This window comes from Acomys russatus, chromosome 1, assembly GCF_903995435.1.
Source record: "Acomys russatus chromosome 1, mAcoRus1.1, whole genome shotgun sequence".
NCBI classification, from domain to species: Eukaryota; Metazoa; Chordata; class Mammalia; order Rodentia; family Muridae; genus Acomys; species Acomys russatus.
This window is the reverse complement of record NC_067137.1, coordinates 86,084,671-86,110,768: the sequence shown is the minus strand read 5'-3', so window position 1 is coordinate 86,110,768 and position 26,098 is coordinate 86,084,671. Positions and strand designations below refer to the sequence as shown.

General features: G+C 47.0%; 1 protein-coding gene across 1 annotated transcript in view; it reads right to left on the bottom strand.

Moving 5' to 3' along the window:
- Positions 1-9,130: 9,130 nt before the first annotated feature.
- Syne2 (spectrin repeat containing nuclear envelope protein 2) overlaps positions 9,131-26,098 on the bottom strand; it is a 316,624-nt gene continuing 299,656 nt past the window's right edge. The window contains exons 104-115 of the mRNA XM_051147456.1: positions 24,934-25,071; positions 23,580-23,774; positions 19,808-20,090; positions 18,195-18,334; positions 16,330-16,456; positions 15,193-15,395; positions 13,988-14,188; positions 13,018-13,146; positions 11,447-11,638; positions 10,732-10,818; positions 10,056-10,126; positions 9,131-9,528 (exon numbers count right to left, since the gene is read on the bottom strand). Coding sequence (XP_051003413.1) covers positions 9,246-9,528; positions 10,056-10,126; positions 10,732-10,818; positions 11,447-11,638; positions 13,018-13,146; positions 13,988-14,188; positions 15,193-15,395; positions 16,330-16,456; positions 18,195-18,334; positions 19,808-20,090; positions 23,580-23,774; positions 24,934-25,071 — 2,049 coding nt within the window. The 3' untranslated portion in view covers positions 9,131-9,245. The remainder of the gene's footprint in view (positions 9,529-10,055; positions 10,127-10,731; positions 10,819-11,446; positions 11,639-13,017; positions 13,147-13,987; positions 14,189-15,192; positions 15,396-16,329; positions 16,457-18,194; positions 18,335-19,807; positions 20,091-23,579; positions 23,775-24,933; positions 25,072-26,098) is intronic.

Sequence of the window (26,098 nt, the reverse complement as noted above, 5' to 3'; positions counted from 1 at the left end):
CTTGGCTTGCATCTCACCTGGGTCTGGCAGGGACATAGGTTAGCCTTGCCTGAGACTTCTGAGTACAGGGCTATTTTTGACTGGGCTCTGGGACCAGCAGGTGGTTGAGATAGACTCTCACTCTAAAGACCATTTGTTGTCCTTGAGTGCCCTGGGGGCCTGTTTTCCCTTTCGGCTGAAATGCTACCTCTGTCCGGTCTGTTTCATACATGCTGTGTAATGATGATGAGGTTTTCAGTGTACTGGGGAAATGCTCAACTCCCTTTTTAAAGATGGGTCATTTCTCTTTAGTGCATGGTGGCTTCCTTGAACTGTTCACACAATCTCCCTGCCTCGCCCCCTCCCCCCTCCCCCCAGTGAAACCACAGCTGACATGCTCCAGAGCAGGGATCCTCAGCACTCCCCTTAGACTGGCGTGGCAGGATTCTTTTGTTTTTGTATGCAAGTGATCACCTGAGAAACTTATCTGTGGACAAGTGGGCTTTGCCTAACCCCCAGACCACAAGTTTTAATAGAAACGGTCACCATGAATTTTCCTTAAATACAGAGAATTCTCACAGAATCCTGGGTGTGAACTAGCCCTAAAGAGGACGAGTGTAGACAGTCCCAGGAGAGCTGCACAGTGGCTTCTTAGACGTCCCTCTTTTCACTGCCTCTGTTTATTCCACTTGTCACTAGGAGAGGGGTTAACTCCGAAAATAATCCCAAAGAGGCTTTTTTTGTTTTGTTTTGTTTTTCCTTGAGAAATTCAGCTGAGGACACAAGACAAATAACACAGGGACTTTTAGCCATTTAAAAAAACCTAACAGTGCAACATCAGCTGCTGCTTGAAGGCAGCCTTCCCTGGCATGATTGCCTATGGGCTCAGCTGGGAAGCCAGCAACTCCAGAACTTTGCAAGGAACTATTTCTCAGCACAGACACAAGTAAGCTAGGTGGAAACATTTTTAGCACCCAGCAAATGAAGAGTTTGGTTCCTATTTGTGTCTGCTTGCAAATGTTGATGACGTCTCCAAAGTCAAGGTATGCCCTGCTTTTTAGCTCTATTTAGAAACAAAGTAGCCATGTTTAGTAAGATTCCATACATGTCTTTTAAGCTGCTAAAAAAAAAAATTAAGATAGTGTAAAAGTTACACAAGTAACAAAAACATACCATTTGGTATGTAAAAAAAAAAAAATGGTATTTGTGGAATACTCCACTCCCTATGTGCCAGACATAGCTTTCACATGTAATCTTCACAATCCGTTACTGTGACTCTCTTCTAATTGTGGAGACATGGGAGCCAGAAGGCCAAGCATACTTACTCAAGGTCACACAGAACAAATGATGGAGCCAATATCTGGCAGTTCTAGTCTAATGCCAACAGGAGTTACACAGATCACTTAGTTAGAAAAAAAAATATTAAAGGGCCCCAATGGAGCATTAATGCTAAGAGTTCTTGCCTTGGCTGCAGGTATTGTCCCAAGCACTGCAAAAAAAAAAAAAAAAAAAAAAAAAAAAAAAAAAAAATCAAACAAATTAATATTTTTTTGCTCTCTGCTGTTGCCCTACACCCCCAAGCCTCCCTCCTCCCAAACTACAGAATCTGTTTATCAAGCAGGGCTACTGACGCGTAAGTAGGATCTGACTATGAAACTCCACATGTCTTAACACCCAGGACACCCCTGCAGACCGTCACAAACTACTTAGAAACTTCTGACACCAGAGTTTAAGCCTATATTTTATCCATGTGAAAACTAAAGCTCAGAGGGGCTACCTGACTTGCTCAAAGCCCTGCAACGTCTTGAGAAGTCAAGGCTGGAATGGGATTGGAGCTTCCTATTCATTGGCTGTCTTCTCTGGCCCAAGACTCTACCTCTTGGTCAGCATTGTGATGACAGTTGAAGCTGAGGAGACTTCTCTGTCCCATTTCATTTCTGCCTTCTCAGCTTAGAGTGAGTCTGTTTGGACCTTGGTGGAGCAGCAGCAGTGATGGGTAGAAGTAGTCAGGGCTACTTTTATTCCTGTCCTGCCATCTTGGGTTCTTAAGCCGGCGGGGAGGGGGGTCTGCTATCACTTCCTGGAGGTACTTTTCCTCCAGTGCATGAGAGCTTCACACATGCCTTGAAATGGTACCGGTGTGAAATACCACACCTCTTGGGCACCAATGCCTCCTCGCTCTCAAATGTCGTGGACTTTGGATCCTGTAGCAGCTGAAAGTTGAGCACTATCTCTGTGTACAGGATTTTGAAAATCCCAAGGATCACCTTTACATGAAGGCCAGCCAGTTATTTGATGGTGGGCTTTCTCTTTGTGATGGAAAAAGGTTTGATAGCCTAAAATAGTTCCTAGTAACTGCACTGTCAGTGTTGTACATTTCTTCCCCCTGTGGCCCCTGTGGTCCTATAACTTTATCAAGCAGTGGTCATGTATCCCCCTGAGCCTGTTGGCTGGCTGTAATTTGTCATTTTTTTCAGAGTGCCCTGTACCATCAGACTAACGTGTTGATGACAGGCTTTAAACTGTGAGCCTCTTAAAAAATGAGCGTTAAGTGTGATGGCTTAGTCCCAGGTGCTCCAACACTTGGGGGCTTGACATGAATTTGAGGCCAACCTGGGCTACCAAATGAGATTCTTATCTCAAAAAGCTGGGGATGGGGATACTGAAATGACTATGTGATGCTCTGAGGACTCACTGTCCATCCATGTGGGGGTCCTTTGTCCTTATTATACCCCTTTCATATCTGTGGAGCTATTGCTAAGAAGTTTAATGTGAGACATAAATAAAGTGTTTTTCATAATTTGGTTTTTAAAAAAGTATTTGTTGGGGACCTGAGTGTAAGAATTTACAGTTGCTTGGTTAAGCGGTGTCTGCTTTTCTTCTGTGAATTCTCTTTTGGGGGTTTTTATTGTTGAAAACTGTGGTCATTCTTCCTAGGAGATGGGACATCAGGGCTGATGCTTGCTCACGATTTCAGAAGACTTACTACCTACCCCTTTGGTCCCTAGGTTTCCTAAACAGGAACAATTTAACTTATAGTCACCTAATCACTTGTGGTGTATGACCACAGGCACTGTGTATAGATGTAAAAGTTCCGGTGGGCAGAGAATCAGTTTATTTGGGTAGGTTTTCTGTAATTTTGTCATATGACTCAGCTAGTAGTATACCCTTTAGATGTGGGGTGAGGTCATCATTCATACCAAAGTTATTCTTGTGCCTATGGTCATTTGCATATTTCTCCCTACAAGTGGGGCAGGAAAGATGTGGACAGTTCACTTAAGATTGAGAATGAAACATGAATCACGTCATACAATTGTTTGGGGACACTAAAACTCTGCATGAAAGAAGGCAGAAGTGGCTTTCTGGGCTGCGGGTATCTGGAGATGGATGGTGTGTGCATGTATGTGGGGGAGGGGAGAGGGTCAAACTTGGAGGTCCTTAGGTTGAAAAAAAAAGTCTGTATCATTAGCCTTGAAAATGCAACCAGCCCTTGGACACATCCACCCCAGCATCCCTTCCTGACGGCAGCGAAGGCCTGTGACACACTTGCTTTGGAGTGCAAGATGAGGAAGGAGCTGGAACTTCAGCTGCTTGCCTCAGGTAACACAGAACAGGGGACCTTGAAGCAATTCAGTGGCTTAAGAAAAAAGTTGTAGTATTTAGATTTGTCCCCTGACCCCAAGACTAGTGTAAACCACACACAACTATGGTAGGAAAGAAAGTCAACCTTTTCTCTTTATCCATTTAATTACTTGGGAACTTGAAATGATAGACTTAAAAAAAAAAAAAAAAAAGGTCCCTGGACAAACTACTGGGTAAATGAACAGGTGGTTTGAATATCTGAGGAGTGACAGGTCACCAGTTGAGACACATACTGATAGGTGTCACTGGCCTGACCTTCCAGTTAGGCATTTGGCTCAGTCATTCCCGACTCCATGTGCTAGTGCAGGCGAGGAGCTGGATCAGTAACTTCCCCTCAAGAATGGAGAGATGCCAAGACTGCCCCCAAGTGGGAAGTACACACGCTGGGGTGTTGTCTCTATCAATAGGCAGCCCACTATCTGTCACAGATTGAACAGTAGCCTCCCTTTTTTTGGAGATAGGGTCTATGTAACCCTGGCTGTTGTAAAATTCATCACATAGACCAGGCTGGCCTCAAACTCACAGAGATCCATCTGCCTCACAAGTGCTGAGACTAAAGGTGTGCTAGCTCAGACAGAACATTCTCTCACTTAAAGACAGTGTCAGTATAGCTTAAATTGACCTCTCAATTCCTAAAACTTTGAGGGCTCAAATGACATCATAACCAGAAAGTTGTTTTTTTTTTTTACCATTAAACTTTATTTCTTGCATAAAAGCACTAAAATATTGTATAAATTTACCATTAGCATATATGCTTAGGTATTTGTGAAATATAGTCATATCTCCAGATAGCTTATGTTATATGTAAATATTCCCAAATGCAAAATTACCTTCGATTCAAAGTACTTCTAGTCCTAAGCATTTGGGATAGAGGTAAGCCACCTGTAGTTCATTCCAGAAAGCAGAATGGAAAAAGATCCGAGCTAAGTGACTCTTTTCATCTTTAGATGCTTCTCCCCCTCGCCCCCCCCCCCCCCCCGCAACACCGCAATGGCCGGTCAGGGGTCGGACTATTTACATATGGTGATGGTTACTGTCAATTGGATGAGCTCTGTGTCACTTGGGGCGCATCCTGGGAGGGAAGACCCACCTTATCTGTGGGCAGCAGGACTCCATGGGCTGTGGGCTCCCTGCCTGAAGGAAAAGGGAAAGCTAGCAGAACACAAACATTTGTTTCCCTCTGCTTCCTGACTGGGTGCAGTGAGCAGCGTTCACCCCAAACTCCCGCTGCATTGCCTCCCTGCCATCCAGGCCAGCGGATAGAAAGAAAACGTTAACTCTCTTCGGTGAGGTATTCCATCCCAAGAAGCCAGAGACAAGCCTACACACACACACACACACACACACACACACACAGGAAGGCTTTCACTCTAGACAAGTTGTGGGTCTCTATATCTGTCTCAGCCTTTCATGAAGATAAATGTAAGTGAAGTATAGCAAATACTTTCCAAAAATCTTTCAAAATAATTTTTTTGGGGGGCGGGGCTCATAGGTTGAGAACACAGCTCTTGCAGAGGACTTGAGTTCAGTTTTGCGTACTCGCATCAGGTGGCTTACAACACAACTGCCTGTAACTGTAGTTCCAGGGGATCTGACTGCCTCTTCTGGCGTCCGCAGACACTTCCCCCCTTGTGCATACACCACATATAATACATACAAGTATACATTTAAGAAAAAAAACTTTAAATGTTTTTCATTCTTTTTTTTTTCCCTTGGAGAATTGTGACTGTATTTACCCCTCCTTCCACGTCTCCAAGCTCTATCTATTCCCTCTTTCTTACCCACCCAACTGTGCCTTTAAAGGCAAAAACAAAACAAAACAAAAACAAAACCCCAACCAACCCAACCAACTCAACCAACCAACCAAACCAATCAAGTACAGTTTGTGCTGCCCAGATATTCTCAGATGGTGGCCTTCACATTTAACACTTAGATGGTTACTCCTCTGAGGGCCTTAAATAAAATAGACTCTCCTTCCAGACACTATCAACTTCCAATGTTTCCTTAGGTAGGGACTTAGTACCACCTTCCTTCTCCTGTCCAGCCTGAGGCAGCACTGGTCCTGTGTGTGCTGTCTCAATTGCTGTGAACTTATATGTGCATCTGTCCTGTGTCTAGTAAGCACTGTTTCTTCTTGTCATCCACTGCCTATGACTCTTACAGTCTCTCCACATTCTCTTCTACAATGATCCCTGAGCCTTTGGAAGAACAGGACATGACACAGATACAGGGCTGAGCCTTCCAGTCTCCTCTTCTCTGCATATTGATCAGTTGTAGGTTTTCCATGTGAATCACATCTACTGCAAAAAGAGGCCTCCCTTATGAAGGTTGACATATGCATTAATCTATAGTATAACAGTAACTCAATAGGAGTTAGTTTAATACATTAGTAGGTCCTCCCCTTATGGCCTATAGTATGTCTAGACACAGGTCCTTGGCCCTGATAACAGTGTCAGGCTTGGGTTTCAACTTGTTGAGGAGGCTGTAAATCCAAACAGAAGATGGGTGGTTAATCCCATGACACTCACACCAGAGGGCATGCCTTGCTAGGCTGGCTATTGTTATAGCTTGCAGTGGTGACTTCAGGCCAGGTGTGTTGGTACACACCTTTAATCCTAGCACTCCAGAGACAGAGGCAGGTGGATCTCTGAGTTCAAGGCTGCCTGGTCTACACAGTTGAATTCTAGGTCAGCCAGGGCTACACAGTGAGACTGTCTCAAAAAACCAAACCAAACCAAACCAAAACAAAAAAACTCCTGTTCTCTAGTTGCATGCATAGCACCTGCAAGAACTGTGAAAGCTAGCCAGTAGGGATGAAGCCTCCAGGTGAGTACCAGCTTGATTTCTCTGTTTTGTGACTCAAGCGTGTCGTGTCTTCAGCAATAGGTTTTCCTATGAAGTTCTACAGTGTAATCAAGAGCATTGGCAATAGCTTGTAATGTTTCAAGTTATTATTTTGTATGTGTCTGGCCTGGAACTTGGAGATCCAGTTGCCTTTCTCTCCCTAGTGATGCTGGGATTAAAGGCATGTGACATCATGAGTGGCTCTCCTTCAATTTTAATATAGTTTTGCTGGGTATAACACTATGTTCTTTCAGGATTTGAGATACAGCCTTCCAGGACTTTCAGGCTTTAAAGGTTTCTGTTGAATAATCAGCTGTAATTCTAACTGACCTGACTTTGTAAGTGACTTGCCCTTTCTCCCTTGTAGCTCTAAAACCCTTTCTATATTTTGTGTTTTTAATATTTTAACTATAATTTGTTGTGGAGAATTTGTTTTCTGGTCTTATCTATTTGGTGTCCTCAGGAATCTTTTCTTCTAGGTTTGGGAGATTTTCTTCTATGATATCACTGAAGATATTTTCTATGCTTTCACTGTGGCTTTCTCCTTCTGTGCACAAAACTAGGTTATGTCTTTTTATGGGGTTCCAAAGCTCTTCCATGTTCCATTTGTTAGTATTAAATTTCTCTTGACCTTTACTGAGTGACCTAATTCCTTTATTTTGTCTTCCATCCCTGCTGGTTTTGATACAATCCATTCTGTTGCTCAGGCTTTCTACTGAAGCTTTTAATTGGCTTATTAAGTTTTTCACGCCTAACATTATTTTTATTTGAATTGTCTTTTAAAAATCTCAAACTAAGCAAGGTGTGGTGGTGCATGCCTGTAATCTTAGCACTCAGGGTGGCAGAGGCAGATTGCTGTAAGCTTGAGGGCAGCCTGGTCTACAAAACAAATCCAGGACAGTTAGGGCTACACAAAGAAACCCTGTTTTGAAAAAACAAGCAAAACAAAAAACTCAAAAATATTTTCATGTCTTGGACCAGCTCCTAAATTCTGTCTTCTGTCTTCTTTGAGTTGTTTGACCATAGTTATAATCATTCTTTGAATTCTTTAACTACTTCTTTGCCATTTTCACAGGGGCCATTACTGTGGGATTTGTACATCTGGAGTTAGTTGGTGAGGCTTTATTTTTTTTTAAACATGTATGAGTGTTCAATCTGCACACCAGAAGAGGGCATCAGATCCCATTATAGACAGTGGTTGCTGGGAATTGAACTCAGTAACTTTGGAAGAACAGCCAGTGCTTTAACCACTGAACCATTTCTCCAGCTGGTTGAGAATTCTGTTTTGTTCCAGCCTCTGTCTTTCAGCAGAAGTGTTAAGAGTGTTGAGGACGCTAATTCATAACAGTGCTGGGAATCTCCATCTCTGTTTGTCTGATAAATGGAGATACAGCTTCTCTCCTGGTGATGAGAACAAGCTTCTCCTGGCAGGATGGACTGGTCCTGGCTCTCAGGGTAGCCGGCAGGGCTCTGGGACTGTGGGGGGCGCATGTGATGGCTGAATGGTCCTTGGTGGGGACTGTGTTAGGATCTGATGGATCCTGGAGGGAAGGAAGGTAGGCTAAGAGGAGGCAGCTATCCCTGGCAAGCAGCCGGAGGACTTGGGCAACCTATGTGGAGGATAAGGGGAAGGACAGTGCGGGTAGCCCACCAGGCCTACACAAACATGTGGTGGTTACTGAGTCACTGGGATCAGGTGAGGCTCAAAGGAGGAGGAGGAGGGGAGAGGAGGGTGTGGTCTGAAAGAGAGCACTGGGGTGGGGTGGGGGAGAGCATAGTCAGAGCCACAGGAGGTGACTGCAGGGTCCACAGTAGCAATGGGGCTGGGGTCAGGTCTAAGATGACATTTGTTGTAGTTGGAAGAGCAAGTGTGCTACTGCACTGCTTTTGAACAGAGCCCAATACAACAATCTGGCTTTTTTTTTTTTTTAATGAGAAACATCTGAGTTGTACATATCACAAATAGTTCCAAGTTTTTTTTTTTTTTTTTACCAATCCCTGGTGGCCAAACAGCTCAACCAGACCTGAAGTGTCTCTTTAAACATGAAAAGTCTTAAAAAATTAACTTATAAAAACATCCCTATCGAGTCTGTAGTTTGGCATTTACTGTACATTAGTCAAAAGCTCAAGCTAAAATCTGTTTTTTTTTTAAATCAAAGTTTACATTATTCATACAGATTCAGCATTGTTAAAAAATATGCACAAATAACCACATCCATGCAATAAAATTTCTTTAAAAAAATTTAAAGCAATATAAAAGAGCTGGCCTCGGTACTGAATGGGAGATTTTGGTTTATAACCCGTGAGTACAGACTACTAGCAGATTGGAGGAAAAACGGATTCTAGACATTTAAAATGTGTTTGGATCAACCAGTCAGCTCAGTGCACAGGAGTTTCCGAACCATGACTAAGGTAGGTACCTACTAGCTTCTTGGATATAGTTCATTTATGTGCCGAGCCGACATTGTGCATGGGTCACATCAGCTGTGCTACACTAACGGTGTTTTACAAAGTGCGCGGCTCTTCGGGAAGCCCCCCTTCCCAGAGTTCTCTGAACCCATCTACTAGCTTTGTCTGAATGTCCGGGTCCTGCAGTACTCGGTTCTCTGTCTCAGCAGAAGGACATCTTGTCCTGGGCCTCCAAGAGTCCATCTGGACAAGAGGTGTGTCTGCAGCAGGTCCCTGGACCTTGTCAAGAGTCCCTCACAGTTGGGTCTGATACCAGCTGAACACCTGCGGCCAACAGGCTGTTGGCATGGCACTGCAGCTGGCAGAACCCTCTAGGTGGGAGGTGGCCCATTGGTGTAGCGCAGCATGGGGTAGAAGGATCGGGCGAAGTTGTTGGCCTGGGTGCAGCTGTAGTCTTCTTCGGAGGCGGGCAGCAGGCAGGCCAGGAGCAGCAGCAGCAGGAGAAGCAGCTGCAAGGGCAGCGCTGCCCTGATCACCCTTGAGAGGAAGGAGCGCCTTGGCTGTGAGCTGCTGGGGCTGTCAAGATGGGGCATCCTGCCAATAGAGAGGTGGTGGTGGGGGAGACACTCATCAGGAGGGTTCATAGGCCACACTCTTCATCATCTGGCCACATATTTATGGAAAGAAATACAGGACCCTGGGATCTGAGGTTCAGATGAGCTGACAGCTAGGGTGGTGGTAATTAATGCTGTCAAATTGACAAGATACAGAATCTTCTAGGAGATAATCCCTCATCTTTATGCCCAAAGGCTTTTATTACCTAAGTTGGGTTAACTGCTCTAACAGGGGGCTGCACCATTCCAGGAGCTGGGGTGGGGCGGGGGAGGTCTCTAAACTGAACAGAAAAGAGAAAGTGAGCTGAGAATAAGCATCCATCTTTAGTCACTGCTTGTCTGTGGGTACAAGGTGACCAGCTGCCTCAAGCTCCTGTTACCATGTTTTTCCTGCCGTGACGGACTACGTACCCTTCAAATAAACTCTCCTTTATTCGCACTGCTTTGTCAGCGTATTTTGTCACAGGAAAAGAAACTCAGACAGCTGGGGTGCACTTTTGGGAGAGGAGCCTGGATAGTGGCCCTGACAAGGCTGGGGAGTCACTGTGGGGACTGTAATGACATTACCTGCTGTCTGGCTCCTCCTCCTCCTCCTCCTCCTCCTCCTCGTCATCTTCTGTAGATCTCTCTGCTCCAAACTGCTGGGACAAAGAAGCCCATGAAGCAATGAAGCAACGTGTCCTTCTTCGTTAGGTTAGCTAACCCCTCCCCCACCACCCCCCATCCCCCACCCCCAGATTTCGATCACTTTCCCTGCCACACTTTTGGGACTTAAGTCATATCAAGTAGGGTTCAACGTGATGACACAGGGGATGATTAGGTTTGTTAAGCCATCAAGATTTTCATATTTCATCTAATGATCTGAGCTGATTTTACTGGAGACACAGGGAAACCCGTTCAACAGAGGTCTTCATCTATGACCTCCTATGACCTCAAAGAAAAAGTAAGTCACTAGCAGACAGCCTTTGAGTCAAGGCTTTAAAAAAAAAAAATCTTGAATAATCATTTTAAAAGGCCAGAGAGATAACTCAGCAAGTGAAGGCACTTTCTTCCGAGCCTGAGGACCCAAGTGACTCCTTCCTGCAAGTTGTTCTCTGACTTCTGTATATACACCCACAAATAATTGTAACAAAAATGGATGTGTGCTGCCATGAAAGGTCCAGTGGGCCCTCCGAGTCTCAAGTTTCTGCCATCTTAGTGGCTCTGAGAGCCACACTGGTCTTTTTAAAGGAAGGGCACTGACCTTTGCACAGGGAGCAGGTGCAGAGGCTGCTGGAAGCTGTTCCCCTGAGTCCACTTCATCAGAGCTGGTCAGAGAAGGGTCTGGATTCTGAAAGACACCCCCAAGTTGCTCAGTTTAGACTACCAAAGTCCTTGGTAGTCTCTTGCATTTTGCCTTTATGAAGTTTTCAACAAGTCGTTTGTTCCTATCCTAGCTTGAATCCTAATGGCCCACTTCCCCCATGTAAATGGACTTTTTCAGACAAATGGCCACACAGCCAGAGCAATGGAAACCCATGATCCCAGGCCATCGCGGATGGGCTCAGGTGGCCTGTTCTGGCTCAGCGAGGCCACCGTCTGCTGTTCCCTTTGAGTTACACCATATTTTCAAGATAACTGAAAGTCAACGGAGTAGAGGGTCATTAGGAAAGGGCCCAGGACAGTGATGAGGGAAAGTGAAGGCTTGTAGTCAGCACAAAGGTAGAAAGGATGGGCAGGACCATCTTGAATAACCCTACTGATAGATAGGCTCGCTTGTTGTTGTCTGCCTTTTTTCAAATGACAGAACACATGTGTTGGCCTATGCAACTTATTTCATAAAGTTGTACAGCCAGAAAGGGGCTGGATCCTTCAGACTACCTGCCTCCTCTACCACAGTGAGGCCGCAACCTGCCTTCTCTCCTGCCTCTCCTGAGGTACTTTGTTGACCCAAGAAAGCAACAGGTGGACTGACTCACCAGGCTTCCCTGCAAGGACATTAGGTCCTGAGCCACTTGCTCTCTCAACTGTTGGAGTTTCTTCTCAATTACGTGGACCTTCTCTTCCGCCTCAATGTAGTCTTCTCCGTGCCCCTTAACGAGAAGGCTGGAAGAAATCTCCTGCAAGGAGCTGACTTGAGGCTGGCGGTCTAGCAACTCCTTTTCCAGTTGCTGAAAAGCAAAACCGTGAAAACCAGTTGTTGGCAGGGAGTGTAGTGTAGTGTAGCTTTCTGTGTCCTGGGATAAATGTTAGGTACAGCTTAACTCCAGAACTTTCTATAGTTCACTGATACCAGTTTCAATCCTTGGCTTAGCACTATTCAGAGAACAGCTGCATAGGTTGTACGCCATCCATTTTTAATTCCTTTCAACTCTAAAGATTGATTGATGTTGAGAACCTAGAAGGGAAAAAGCAGTGGGGTGTGGTATGAAAAGACTCGCCCTTCTATACTAGGTCAGTGGAACTAAAGTCCATACACCAAGAACTATAGATCGAGCACACCGCTTAGACAGATGGAGGGTGCACCAGGCTGATCACAGTTCAGGGCTGTTTTCTTGCTCTGCTGCAGAGCAGAGCCACCTGAAGCATAGACAGGACATTTCCGCCCACACAGAATTCTCTTGGCCACTGTTACTGTAGGGAATGGAGCTTTACAGGGATTTCAGGATAAATTTGTTCCAAAGCAATGCCTAGCAATTTTAAATATAACATATTGAAAATCAAACTACATACGAGCTTGCAGGTTAAAACAAAACAAAACAAAACCAAAAAACCAAAAAAACAACCAAGTCCCTTTGAGTACATGTGAGAATGTATAGGTCCCACCTTGACATATTAGTGGAAAAATAAAAACTATAAAGACACAACTTACCTTCAGAAAATAGAACATTTCTACTATGAATATAGATAACTCCTGCATCTCATCTTGGGCAATATGTCTCCCCCCAAATGAACAGTACAGCCAGCCCTGTGCCTGAGGGTCCTTCCTGTGCCCACAGTCAATCAGCCATGGATCAAAAAACACAACAAAAGAATCACCACCACCGTTCTGAACTCACAAACTCTCTCCTGCTGCTATTACTTGAGTGTGGTCTAATAGAAATGTATGGAGCATTTTCACAACTCATTTACATTATACTAAGGACTGTAAAGCAATCAAGAGAGGATTCAAGGTATAGGGGGAGTATGTATAGGTTGTATGCAAATAGCATAGGCAAAAATATGTACATTTTACTAGTAGACTCAAATACCCCCAAATCCGGGTATGTGTAGGAGTCCAAGACCACGCTCCTGTGGCTATCCAGGGATGAGTATATATATTAACAATGGAGAAAGCATGCTTCAGTGGCTTTGAGTTTCAAAAGGTGTTTTTAAAACACTGACGTTCCTAATCCCAGAGAGTCTTAAGAGCATCTTGCTCTGGCTGTAGATAAACCCGTGAGTCACAGCCATCAACAGCATGGTGGTGCCCAGAACACTGGGTGAAGTTGCCAAGGACTGTAACCCATGGAAGTAGACAGTGGCTGGTGGCCCCGGGGAGGAAACTTACCATCAGCTCTCTCTGACACTCCAGGAGAACCTGGCGGTCTGCCTCCAGGCTGCTGCCCTGTGCCTTCTGCCTACGGCTCTCTGCACTCGCGAGCCACAGGAGCAAGTCTTGACTCAGCTGGTGAAATTCCTTCAGAAACAACACTCATTAGAGCATTGTCCTTGGTGGTGGGGCAGGGAGAGGGGGGAGCTGAGGGGGGGAGTGCCTAGAAGGAGTTTGTTCTTTTCTATCCATTAGTCACCGGCCCTTCTCATCTTAGCCAGCAATCAAAGGAGCAGATTTCAGTGACAGGGCAGGGACTCAACTAAAGAAAGGAAAGAGCAGGAAGAAAAAGAGTGCACGTGGCTGAGCCCCGGGAGGCATCCGGCATAAACTGATACCTCTTCAAGGGAGGAGTTCTAGGTACTGGTTTAAATGTGAAGGCCACGTATGTTACTTAACCCACATCCCAAACACAATGGTTGTGGGATCCCACCCCACACGACAAGCTGTGAAGGGCTCATGTTCCTAAAGACAGACTCGGAGCTAAGCAGTGGTGGTAAACAACGCACGCTCACCACTTCTGTGTGTGGGGAAGTGGGCCGGCATTATACACACTACATTGTTCAATCCCTAAAAAAAAAACGTGTGTAAGAGTCAGGCTCGGGTCTCAGAGGGGAACGCTGAACACCAGGAGGTCTGGGGATTTGTCCCAAGTATTAAACTGCTCCCATTTTAGGGCCAAGTCTCTGACTCTCTTGGACTAAAGGACAGAGGGAGGCAGTTTCCTTAACCTGGTGGCATGCTTGCTGTGACCCTTACTTCCAGGGTGGGTATGGGCCTGGGCAAACACAGGGTCATCTTAATGACACTGCAGGAGAGGAACTTTCTTACTAACCCAAGCCAGCCTGACGACAGTAAAAATATCTGCAGCCCCTAGCACGTGGGCCAGGCTGCCGCTGGGACACGGCCCTAGGCTGAGTCAACATACCTGGCACCGCATGAGTGACTGTCGTAAGTCTCCTCTCCAGCTGTCCATCACGCCCTGGACCGTGTCCCAGGACAGGCTCAGCTGATGGAGCCTGTTTTGGAGTTCTGTGGATTCGGGGCTCTGGCTTGGCAGAGATTCCTTGTGGCTCACATTGACGGAGACCATTAAGGCCTTGTAGGTATCAAAGGCTTTTAATAGCTCCTGTCATCAAGAGAACAGACTGGGTTAGGGCTTCCGGCAACAGAGAAGAGAGGCTCATCTTGAAGACCTGTAAGGGACAGACCTTCTCCACGCTTCTCCAAGCAGTGGCCACCAAGACGCGAAAGGACTCGCCCCCGTGAGTGGCTGGGAAGTGTCAGCTGAGGGAGCTGCCTTACAAGGTTAGTGAGCTTGGCTGGCTGGCTGACTGGCTGGCTGGCTGGCTGGCTGGCTGGCAGGGTTGGGGAACAAGAGGCCTACCTTGTCACTGACAGGTTTGACCTGAGGCATTAAGAGACCTCACTGACCTCCACAGTCTCTTCTCTATCATTGGCTTAGAGACAGTTCTAGGTAAGACTAAGAGTTTCTCAGATAAAGACTATGGTGCTATTTTGCAGTTGCCCCCTAGGTACCCCAGAAATGTCACTCCCCTAGGAGGAATGGTAACCCCTATATACGCAATGGGAAAACACAGGCGTGAAGAGAAACTGGAACCCACCCCCACCCCAAGACTCCTGTCTTGGGTTTCAGGACCTCAGACTTATCTGCTCAGGGAACCCCCAAAATGCAAGGCTCAAGCCGCTCCGTCCCCTGCACCTTGGGCTGGTGCTCCTGAGGCCTGGGGCTGACCACATGGGTAACAAATCTTAACAGTATCACCCCAGTGTGACCCCTTCCCAGTAAGGCTCCACTGGAAGCCCTATGTGGAACTACTGCACGTAGGTCAGAAGGTTCGTTTTATGCTACCTGACCGCTGGCTACCAGCACCTCCTCAACGATCTATAATCCAGATCTTCCCAGCCCTGAAGGTCTGAGCCGTATCTTCTGGGTGTGGGCATTATCTGTAGACACTCTCTCAGGTAAAAAGAGAAGCCTGCACCTCAGTCCTTACAGAAGCAAAAGCCACTGACCTCTCTACACACCCTACTGGCTCCAGCGTGCCACAGTGCTAACCCTGCCTGCCTGCTCTGACTTCTTCTCCCCTCCCCCCATGGGCTCTCACTCACTTGCAGTCTCTTCACCCTGAGTGCCATTTCCTGAATATCAGAGGGAGGCTCTGCCAGCTTCAGAGCTTCGAGCTCTGCTTGGGTTTTTTCCAGCCAAGCGGTGATGTTGCTGATGTCGGAGCTGAGCTGCTGCGCGTGTTGTTTTAGTCTGAGTTTGCCGTGAAGCTCCTGTGCTTGAATCAGCTCCCACCTGTCGAAGGCACCTAGGAATCCAAATGCTGCCAGTTAAAGCTAGCAATAACACAGGCAGATTTCCTCAGTGGTGAGCGGTGAGCGGCCAGGAAGGGCAAAGTGGGTAAAGGATGCTCCTTGCAGGAGGACCAGGGTTGGGAAGTGGGGGGAGGGGAGGAGTCGCTCTTCTGGAATTTCCATTCCATGTTCTGATCCAAGGCCCCATACCCCTCCTCTCCCACAAAGGCTGGACAGCAGGTGAGGAAACCCAACCTGTGGCCAATAGGTACTCTGGCCTCTAGCTCAGGATTTCAGGTAGCATTGCTGCTTTGAGTCATAAGTAGAGTCAAAGTAGTGACGAGCTCTACTTTGCCTTTAGTTCAGCAATTGCTTTGGTAACTACCGGACAGTCTTATGAGGTGTTAGTCACCACCTTCCCATCTTCTTTTTCCATAACATGGGAAGTCATTAGAACATGCATTTCATAACCTGGCGGTGGTGGTGCACGCCTTGAATCCCAGCACTCAGGAGGCACAGACTGAGTTCGAGGCCAGCCTGGTCTACAGAGCAAGTTCCCAGACAGCCAAGGCTACACAGAGAAACCCTGTCTCAAAACCCAAAACATGCATTTCATCTTATGAGGGTCCTTTGTCACTCAGGGTGTAAAGAACAAAGCCAAGGGACACGGCTTTGTAAGACGCTTGTCTACCATGCCCCAGCACAAGAAAAACAACAACAGCAAAAAACCCTAATGAGGTAAGATGCCTAACTAAGGGTGCATTCATAAACACAGACTGGCTCATTTCAAAACAACAGGCTACTGTGGGGTCAGTTCAGCAGTCTTGGTAAATTATGCTATGGCTTGATCTCTAACTGATGTCCTATCAAGTGATAGTTGAAGAAAACACCTGGTGAGGCCCAGACACCAAGCTCCACACCTCCTATGAGGCTGCCCAGTTTTCGTACCTTGCTGCTGTCCCGTTAAAGTGGCCAGCTGCTCATCTTCCTGCAGGGCACTGTCCTTGGAGCCCCTTGAGGAGCCCCTTGAGTCTCCTTTGCCATCATCAGTGTCTTGACGTAACAGCAGCTTTACCTGGAATGAGCCATTTTTTTAAAAAGGTTGTTTCTGTAACATCCTAGAGAGATCTAAAGAACATCTGGGTTCATATGAACAGTTTAGAAGTAAAGATGTAGGACTCTTTCACACCCAAAGGTAACTAACTGGTAGTGACAGATGTATCATTGCACACGGGCAAGATTTGTAAGCAAGCAGAACTGAGGGCAGCCAGCAAGCCTCAGCAACAGCCAAGGAAACAGATGGCATGCCAAGGATGGGAGTGAAATGGCCTGTTTAATCTGAATCCTTCCTAAAGCTTTCCACACCAACTATGGGAAAAGTCATAGGTGACCACTGATCTCCTGGGAGAGACAGCTCCTGGGGGGAGAACTTTTACATTCTCACAGTGCTGACAGAGCCTTCTCGGCTCTCCGCATCGCTCTGTTGGTGTGTCTGGCATCTTCCTTACTGTGAATGGGGAATACAGGATCCTCTGCCTCTCTGGGTCACTCATTATCAAGCATTTACCCTTCGATACACACAGTGACTCTTCAGCAGATTGTCCTATTATGTCATGCCTTTCTAAAAAAATAAACGGATCCCTCTTAGAAAAGCTGTGCCTTCTCTGGCTTGTGTCCATATGGCCTCTTTGTGTGGACCGCGGTGGTGGGAGGTGGGGAACGGGACGTCTGGTCTCTGTTAACGTGTGTGGTGTCATGGCCAGCAGAAAAGCTGAGCTGTTGGAAGTTGGCCAGGTGAGGGATGCACACCTGGGAGAAGCTGGAGGACAGGGTAGGGAGAGGGTTCCCAGGCTGGGCGGGCTCTCCTTCCCAAGTCTCAGGCTGCAGCACAGATGGAGACAGTAAAAGCGACAACTGTCTGATAACCAGAAGATGGTCTAAGTGGGCGCAGCCAAGCCTATATCAGATTTAACCAGTTAAAGGCAGAACTGTCTCCAATTAGGTAGTAGCAGTCATCCCCAGACACAGAGGGCACTTTGGCTAAACCCACTGGTCCTCCACTTCCGCTGCCGTTGGAAAGATGCCTGTGCCACTAAAATGCAAGCAACATTTTAACCTCAACTCCCTCATCATGAAAGCTCTGGACTAACAATGAACAATAACCAACATTTAAACTTGTGCCATGTCCAGGCGCTGCCTCACGGGAGCACAGCAAGAACTCACGCAGTTGTTACAGTAAGCACCCCAATACTGTATTAATAAGGACCACCGCTCTGAGGGCCTCCTCCCTGTATGCACATTAATCCCAATGAGTGAGGCAGGTTCATGATGAGGTGAGGAAGGCTTGCAAAGTGCTGTGTGCTCCACTACCATGACTTGGGAACTAAATCCAAGTCTCATCACCACAATACCAAATGATGAAGCCCCTTTGTGCTTTCTGACATGCAGTGTGAGAGCCAAGAAGTGGTCCAGGAAGGCTCTGTCATTTATATGCGTAACTGCCTCTAACAGAAACAGGTTTCTCATCATGTTACTATCAGCACACATACATTTCGGGGCTTAAAAACCTTTCTTTAAACCTAGTTTATTTACTGGATTCTGATGAAGCAGGGATACCTCTGCAGAGGGCCTTGTTCTTTGGGTGGGGTCTTGGGAATTGAACTCAGGCCATGTCAGGGAAGCTCTATCACCGGGTGACATCCCCTTTCTGTAGTCCCCAGAAGAGATCCCATCACTCTGAGCAGAAGCGTTCCAGGCGAGACTGGAAATACACGCATGCGCCTGGGCTGCATTCCCAAGGGGTCTAGACTTACATAGGCTGGTTTGTAAGGAGTGCTGGCATCTGCAGGGACTGGTGCCACTGTCCTGTCACCTTCCATTTGTTTGTAGTGATGCTTGGGATGGGAAGGGCTGTCGGGAACATGCCACGGGTGGCCCTCAGAGATGGATTTACCTGGAACAAAGTGTCACGCCAAGTTAGGGCCTACTCTCCAACCAAAGGATTTCTATTTAGTGACATAAATATGGTCACAGGTGACATGGCGTCGGGTTACAATATCAAAATGAGTTCTGCAGCTTTCCTTGCAAAGCATGCAATGTTTGCAAATGTCAGTGTGTCTTGGGAGGGGATGGAATGAGTCATGCAACTGAGCGACGACATTGCACCTTCACAAGATGGGACCACAGCGGAGCACAACGAACATATGATTTGCTGCGGGATGAGTGGCATTCTGGATAGAGTTGGTGTCTGGAGTGGTGGGGATGCTAGGCAGTTTAGGCCAGGTCTAGGGGCCAAGAGGCCAGAAGGCCTTTGAGCAAGGAGGGCAAAAGCGATTGTTAAGATGGATTTAGGGACCAAAGAACTGTGGAGAGCCCCCCTCTGCAAGTGAAGATAAGGACAGGGTGGGGGTACGACTAGAGCTGCAAATCAAGGCAAGGTTTCTTCTGCTGTGGAAAGGGTGATGGTCCTTTCCAACCCCCAGCTATGTATCTCAGGAAATCACCAGAAGCAAGGAAATAGCCTGAAACCAAGCCACCACGAAGAAAGCTTGGCCCATGCTGAAGGACTCAAGTTAGATGGAGGGGAAAAAAAAATTACAAAAGACACCATGACAAGAATCTTCCTGTGGGCCTAGAAGTAGGTGGGTAGGGGAGGGTGTTGAGAGCACTCTGGTATGTAAGGAGCACGCAGGTATGGGTGAGTACAGCAGTGTAAATACACCATGACACGAGGACCAAGGCGCATGGTGTCCACAGAGGCACAGACATGACACAGGAGCAAGGTTTAGGATGCAGTGTGTGTGCCATGGGATGCGGCCATGTTGAGACACATGCATGGGCAAGGGGCCTACCAGAAGATGCTTTCAAAGATTTTGTGGTCATTTTAAGATAAGCCTCAGGATTTTCAGGAATTTCTACATCTGAAAAAGAATAATGTCATTGTCCTCACCAGAGGTGTCTGTGAAGCGATGCCTAGATAGTCTGTCAACAAAGCAGAGACACTGCCAGCTGGGAGGAGCAGGAGGTTAACTACTCCCTAATTTCTTTAGTAAAAGAATTTTAAAAACCAGAAGGATTTCCCCCCAGTCAACTCCTGTTCATTGTAGTGGTGGGCTAGGGGCACATGTGGCAAGAAGGGCCACACTCAATCTACTAATAACCATTGATAAATTCCATAGAAAAAAATCAACCGAGTCTCCCATTGGCTAGGATCACCAGTGAATGACCCTAAAGTCAGAATGTGAATTTCATCCTGCCTCTAATAGGAGGGAGCTAAGTCACAGGTGAGGTGACAGGTGGGCAGGACAGGAGCCAGAAAGCCACAGGCCTGCACCAGCCACATCACTGAGAACTTGCTGTGTTACTATGGTGCTAGAAATACAGCCAAACAGGTCAAGTTCACAGGCTCTGGGAAAGCCGCTCTTACCTGACAGTGCACTGTAGAACGGGCCCTCCTCGTCGTCTTCGTGAGAAGATGATCCCCCCACATCACCTGTGTGATCCCACTCCAGGGGGATAGAGTCCACACTGACGGGGGTCTCACAGCCGGACCGCTCGTGTCCCAGAGCCGGGGGCACAAGGTGACACAGTGACTGGGGACATGAGGGCTCCTCACTTTCTCTCCTCTTACGCCAAGAGTCAGCCGGGATCTCTCTTGGGTCTTCTATGTCAGTTTCATTCTCAGAGGCCTCCTTTTCGTCTTCTAAGCCCTAAATGGAAGTACCCAGGTTTCAGGGTGAACTAGTTGAAAGGCTAGTGCAGCTGTGAAGCTGGAAGTCTATCTGTCCAGCCATTCTGAAAACAGCCGGTGCCTGTCAACAATGCTAAAACACTTTAGGGACTGAGGGTGGACTGGGCAGAAGGCTGACGGGGAGGGCACTGCCACACGTGCCTGAGGACCTGAGATTGAATCCTCAGACACCGAGTGGAAACACGGCATAGTATTCTGAGTGGCTCAGATCCTGCGTTCCTGCTGGAGGCAGAATTCCTGTACACTCAGCGGCCAGCTGGCCTGGCATATACAGCATACAGTGTACCGAGCAGCAAACAAGGTGAGAGGTAAGGATCGACCACTGAGGTTGCCCTCCGAACTTCACTCATGCTCCATGGTACACTGGCACAACCCCTCATACTCAAATGTGCGAACACACACACACACACACACACACACACACACACACACACACACACCATTTTTAAAAAGTTCTCAGGCCTTATATGTCTGGTTATTCAACTTTGAACAATCCACAGTGGGGCCTGGAATCTGTATTCTAAACAAACTATAACTTTTTTTCTTAGCAGAAAAAAAAAAAAAAAAAAAAAAAAGAATAAAGCTGAGATTCTAGGCTAAGTTTATCTAAAAGAGAAGGAAGCAACGGCCCAGGTGTTATCATGGCTGACAGAAACACACCTTCAAGAATCACATGGTCTAGTTTGTTCTTTGTGTGTGCACGTATGTATGTGTGTAGCTGTGTGCAGGTACATGTATGTGTGTGTACTTCCACGTGTATGTGTGTGTACATCTGTGTGTAGGTGCATACATGTGTGTGGGCATCCATGTGTATGTGTGTATACGTCTGTGTGCAGGTGCATGTATGTGTGTGGGCATCCATGTGTATGTGTGTATACATCTGTGTGAAGGTACATGTGTGTATGTGGGCATCCATCTGTATGTATGTATACACCTGTGTGCAGGTGCATGCATGTGTGTGGAGGCTGCAGGTTACTAGCAGGTATAGTGATGACTAATTTTGACTGTCACCTTGATGAGATTTAGAACCATGGAAACATATTTCCGGGCATGCCAGTGAGGGATTTTTGTGGACTAGGGTAACTGAGGTAGAGAGACAGACCTACTACCCTAAAGTGGGTTGATACCGTTCCACAGGCCCCAGATCGACTAAAAAGGAAAAAGTAAGTGAGCACTAGCACTTGTCACTCTCTGCTTCCCGACTGGATGCAAAGTGAGCAGCTGCCTCCTGCTTCCGCCACCACGATGGACTTCGTGAGCTAAAATAAATCTTTCTTCCTCAAGTTGTTTCTGTTGGGTATTTTGTGGCTGCAAAAAGACAAGTTAACTAATGCAGATGTCTTCCTCAGTGGCACCTCATTTCTCCAAGTGAACCTGGGGATGACTGACTCAGCTAGACTAGCTGGCCAGGAAGCCCAGGATCCTTCTGTTTTTGTCTCTTCCAGCTCAGGATGATGGGCGCCTAATGCTGTGCAAAGCTTTTGATGTGGGTGCTAGGGGTCCAAACTCAGGCCCTCACGCTCAATACAGCAAGCACCTCCCCAGCTCTCATCTGTCCTTTTTAATTTTCCAATTTCATACTGTAGTGTCTCTGTTTAGCTTATAGTGTTCTAGAAGGAAAAATGTCTGTAAGCAAATATATTTAAAAACGAGGACTTCTCGGAGACTTTCTGAGGCTACACCGATGGAAAAACAACTACATTCGAAGTTTGCCAGTTGGACCACACACAAAAGAAACCATCCGGCCAACGATGGTGGCCAAGAAGTAACTGTTCTGGCCCAGTACGATGGAAATACTGAGTGAGGGCCTTAACTCTATATGGACTCCCCAAACCGCCTTGAATTCAGGGAAACATCAAGGTCGCTTTGGAAAGCTGGACCGATTGACACCTTAAAGGCAAGAGCAGAGCACCAGAGAGGCTAAGGCATTGGAAAGAGGAAAAGACAGATGGCAGTCTCAAGTAGCTGGTGGATACGATCCAAACTAGACAGGTCTCAGTGAGTTCTAGGGGCCACTGACACTGACTAGAAAAGCCCTGGACTGAGGGTTAGGAGGGCAGAGGGGAGGAGCTCAACACGCAGCCACCATCCCTCCCACAGCTAAGCAACTGTAACTCTAAGTTCATAAATGTGAAAATAGAGCCCGTACTTCCAGCTCCCATGCCACCACGTTGGGTCCTGTTTCTGTGGCACTTGGGACCATTTTTAAAAGCAGTTTCTCCATCATCATCTTGAAAGAGAACATTCTTGAATACGATCATTAAAAACAGCTCTGGAAAGCACGGCCGCTGCTACATATCCTAAGACAGGTATGAGACACTTCACCTTCAGAGGTGTGATGTCACACTGCCCTACACCTGTAACATCAGAGTGTACACTTCAGAAGCGTTCCTAATGTGTTGCACTTTTCCTGCAGAGGGCCCAGAGGCCAGTCTGACACAGCTTGGTAAAGCATTTCCTTTTCATTAGCCACACAGTTCAAAATTCAAGTATTCACTTCTTCACAAATAGTTAAAAAGCTGTTATACACTAAAGAAAGAGAAGAAAAAGAAGAGAGAGAGAGAGAGAGAGAGAGAGAGAGAGAGAGAGAGAGAGAGAGAGAGAGAGAGAGAGAAATGCAAACCCACGGGGGCTGGAGAGATGGCTCAGTGGTAAACAGTAGGTACTATTCTTATAGAGAACCTGGGATCAGCTCCCAGCAGCCCTGCTGGCTCCCAACTGCCTGTGAGTCCAGCACTAAGGGATCTGATACCTTAGTCTGCCCTCAGTGGTGTTCTCTATAGGGGTCCTACTGAGACTGAAATATCCATCCTGCTAGGAAGCTCTTTAAGCAGGAAGGTATACAACTCGAAATAACTCCAGGAAGTCCCTGAAACTGACCAGATTCATTAGGCCCCCCCTCCCTGCCAGGGTAAGCAATAAAAACCAAGAGCCCTCCTCAGACAGAAGGAAGCTGAGCTGCATAGAAGATTCTTGAGACCAGAGCAGCTGTCTGGAAGAAGCAGAAACCAGCTATGCTGCTTGCAGGCTGTGCCGTGTGCTCTAGATTCTCAGCAGGTTGGGCTTTGGTGATGCATTTGTCATTTGAGTCATTTCTGCTCCTGTAAGTAGCCCCCTTACTCATAGTCATGTAAGTAACCCCAGTACAACTCATTGGTTCAGCAAGCTGGACTTCGGTGCCATCGGCATTGTGGGCTCCCCATGTGGGGTGAGTAGACACATGTGTCCCGGGAAAAGTTTTGTCACACATACAGGGTCACCTGCACTCAGGTGCACAAACTCACACAACTATTCACATAACCCACACCCTGGACCACAGTTAGCCGAAGCCCTTCTTTCTAACCATAAGAAGTAAATCACGGGTCCTGCACAAGGTAACCTTCCCGCCTCGTCACACGTCCAGTACTGTTGAGCAGCTGGGAGCCCTGGTCGGGCGGGTCACCCTTACCGGGGCATGGGACGTCAGGCGACGGTGGAAGCGGGACACTCGGCCGAACACCTCCTGGCAGTAGCGGTGCAGCTCCTCCAGTTCGTCCTCGATGAGCTCAGCATCCAGGGGCTCGCTTTTCTGAATGAGCTGCTCCCCGAACACAATGAGCTGGTCAATCTTGTTGGTGTTCAGTGTGATTTCCTGCTGGAAGCCCTGGTTGGAAGAGGAGATGGAACTCTGAAGAAAGACTTCATCCCTTGTGTGCCTGGGGTCTGTCCCATATGACAGGGTCATGGGATGGGGGTGGGGGGCTGGGGGTGGGGGAAGCATTGGATGTCATTATGGTTTTGTCTCTTTTCCCCTTCTGTTTTGTACCAGGTACTGTAGCAGCTGCTTTTAAGGAAGTGACAGTGACAACCAATTTAAAAAGATTCTATACTTTTTTTTTTCCAATTAAAGGAATTATAAATTGGACCAAGATGGATATTCATCATTATGGGCAGTGGGGAGAGAATTCATCTTCTTGACACTTGGTGGGAACAGAATATTTCTCCAAAATAGCTACTAGCTGGCATCTGTCTTGGTGGGCACAATCATCAACATCATCATCATCACCACCACTACCACCGCCACTACCACCTGTTGCTTTAAGAGGCAATAACTTTCCATTTGTTGATGTTTTCTAACCAAGGACAGAATGACCGTGAGGGAAAACTATAGTATGTGGCTAAGCATGGTGGCATATGCCTATAATCTCATCACCATGGAAGCTGAGGCAAGATGACTGCCACCCATTTGAGGCCAACCTGGGCTACATAGGAAGACACTGTCTCAAAACAACAAAACATTCAAACTGACTATAAGCAGACCACTATAGCAGTGGGAGAGCAGAAGGTGTCTGTTCTTGGTCCCATCAGTGACAATTAGCCTGGCCTGTCTGGACTTGGGTATGGCAGGAAATGGCAACTTATAAACTCTTTTTTTTTTTTTTGGTTTTTCGAGACAGGGTTTCTCTGTGTAGCCTTGGCCATCCTGGACTCACTTTGTAGACCAGGCTGGCCTTGAACTCACACCGATCCGCCTGCCTCTGCCTCCCGAGTGCTGGGATTAAAGGCATGTGCTACCACGCCCGGCGGAAATGGCAACTTATAAAGTCCAGTCTGGAACCTAAAGTGAGTTTGGCCCTCAGGATGAGACCTTGACTAAAAGGGCCAGTGCCCCTGATTTAAGCAGTATGGGTGCACAGCTAAAATATAGGCCGTTGCCTGGAGAATTCTGGAACATTCCCTCAGTACCAGCTAAAACTGGCACTCAGCCAGCTGTCTTCCACAGAACAGCCTTTTTTCCGAGATGCTGAGGAAGCCATACTCACGTTCAGTTGGCGCATCTTGTCCTCGGCGTCACTCTCTGAGAAGTGCTCCACGTTGGTCAGCTGCAAGTCCATCTCTGTGAGCCACACCAGAATGCTCTCCCTAGTGCCCTCAAATTCTTCCCTCTGGTTGGTGAAGTACTGTTGAAAGAAAGAAAAGTCATGTTTCATGTTTGGCTCAAAGGAAAGGGTGCCCCTCTGGGGTATCCCAGAAGCCTAGGCACACTGCATCTGGAGCTGGGGTCTTGTCTAGGCTGTGTGGGGACATTCCCCTACCCTAAACCTGCAAACACTCTAGGTCTTAGCTTCCACCTCAGAAAATTCGAGAGGGCTTGGTAACATGCAACGTATTATTTAGGTCCTTTCAGGTATTTGAAATTCAGGGGTTTCTAGTCTAAATCAGCAAATCTCCCTATTCACGAGGGATGGGGCAGGGTGCCCAGGGCTTTCCTTATTATTAGTGTACAGCGGCTTTTCCATAAAAGACTGAGCAGCTTCCAGATAGGAAGGTGCTCATTCAGCTGAGAATGGTGACACACGCTTGAAATCCTAGCAGCTAGGAGGCTGAGGCAGAAGGATTATGAGTTCTAGGCCAGTCTGGACTACATGGTGAGGCTTGGTCTTTTAACATGAAAATAAAATAAAAAAGAAAAGAAAAGAATAGAAAAAAAGGGAAAGGAGACACACGCGGCTTAGACCTGACAGCTCCGTTTACTCTCCTGTAATTCTGAACTTGTAAGACAGATTCATCCTGTCAAGTGAAAGAGGCTTCCCAGGTTACCACGTCATAAGAGACAGGAAGCTGTGTCCAGACAAATGTGGCATTTCCGGCCATGTGAAGGTTTAGACTGGTGACAGCCAAGCCAGCAGGAAGCAGACTAACGCAAAGGCATTGTCTAGATCACTGGACAGCCTGCCAATGTCCTTCTAAGAGGGCTAAAAAAAGCCAAAGCCAAAGCCTAGGTTTTCATCTTCCTAGACTGGTTTGAGGTCCACCAGTGTGCCCTAAGCCTCAGACAGTTACTGACCCAACACCCCACACAACAGAATATGCATACGCTCTGTGTTTTATCCATATTTCTCATGCAGGGCTCATAAAAACAGATGTGCAGGACAAGGCTCTTGCAGAGGGACATGTGTGCTTTTCACGGACCCAGGAAAGCAGTTC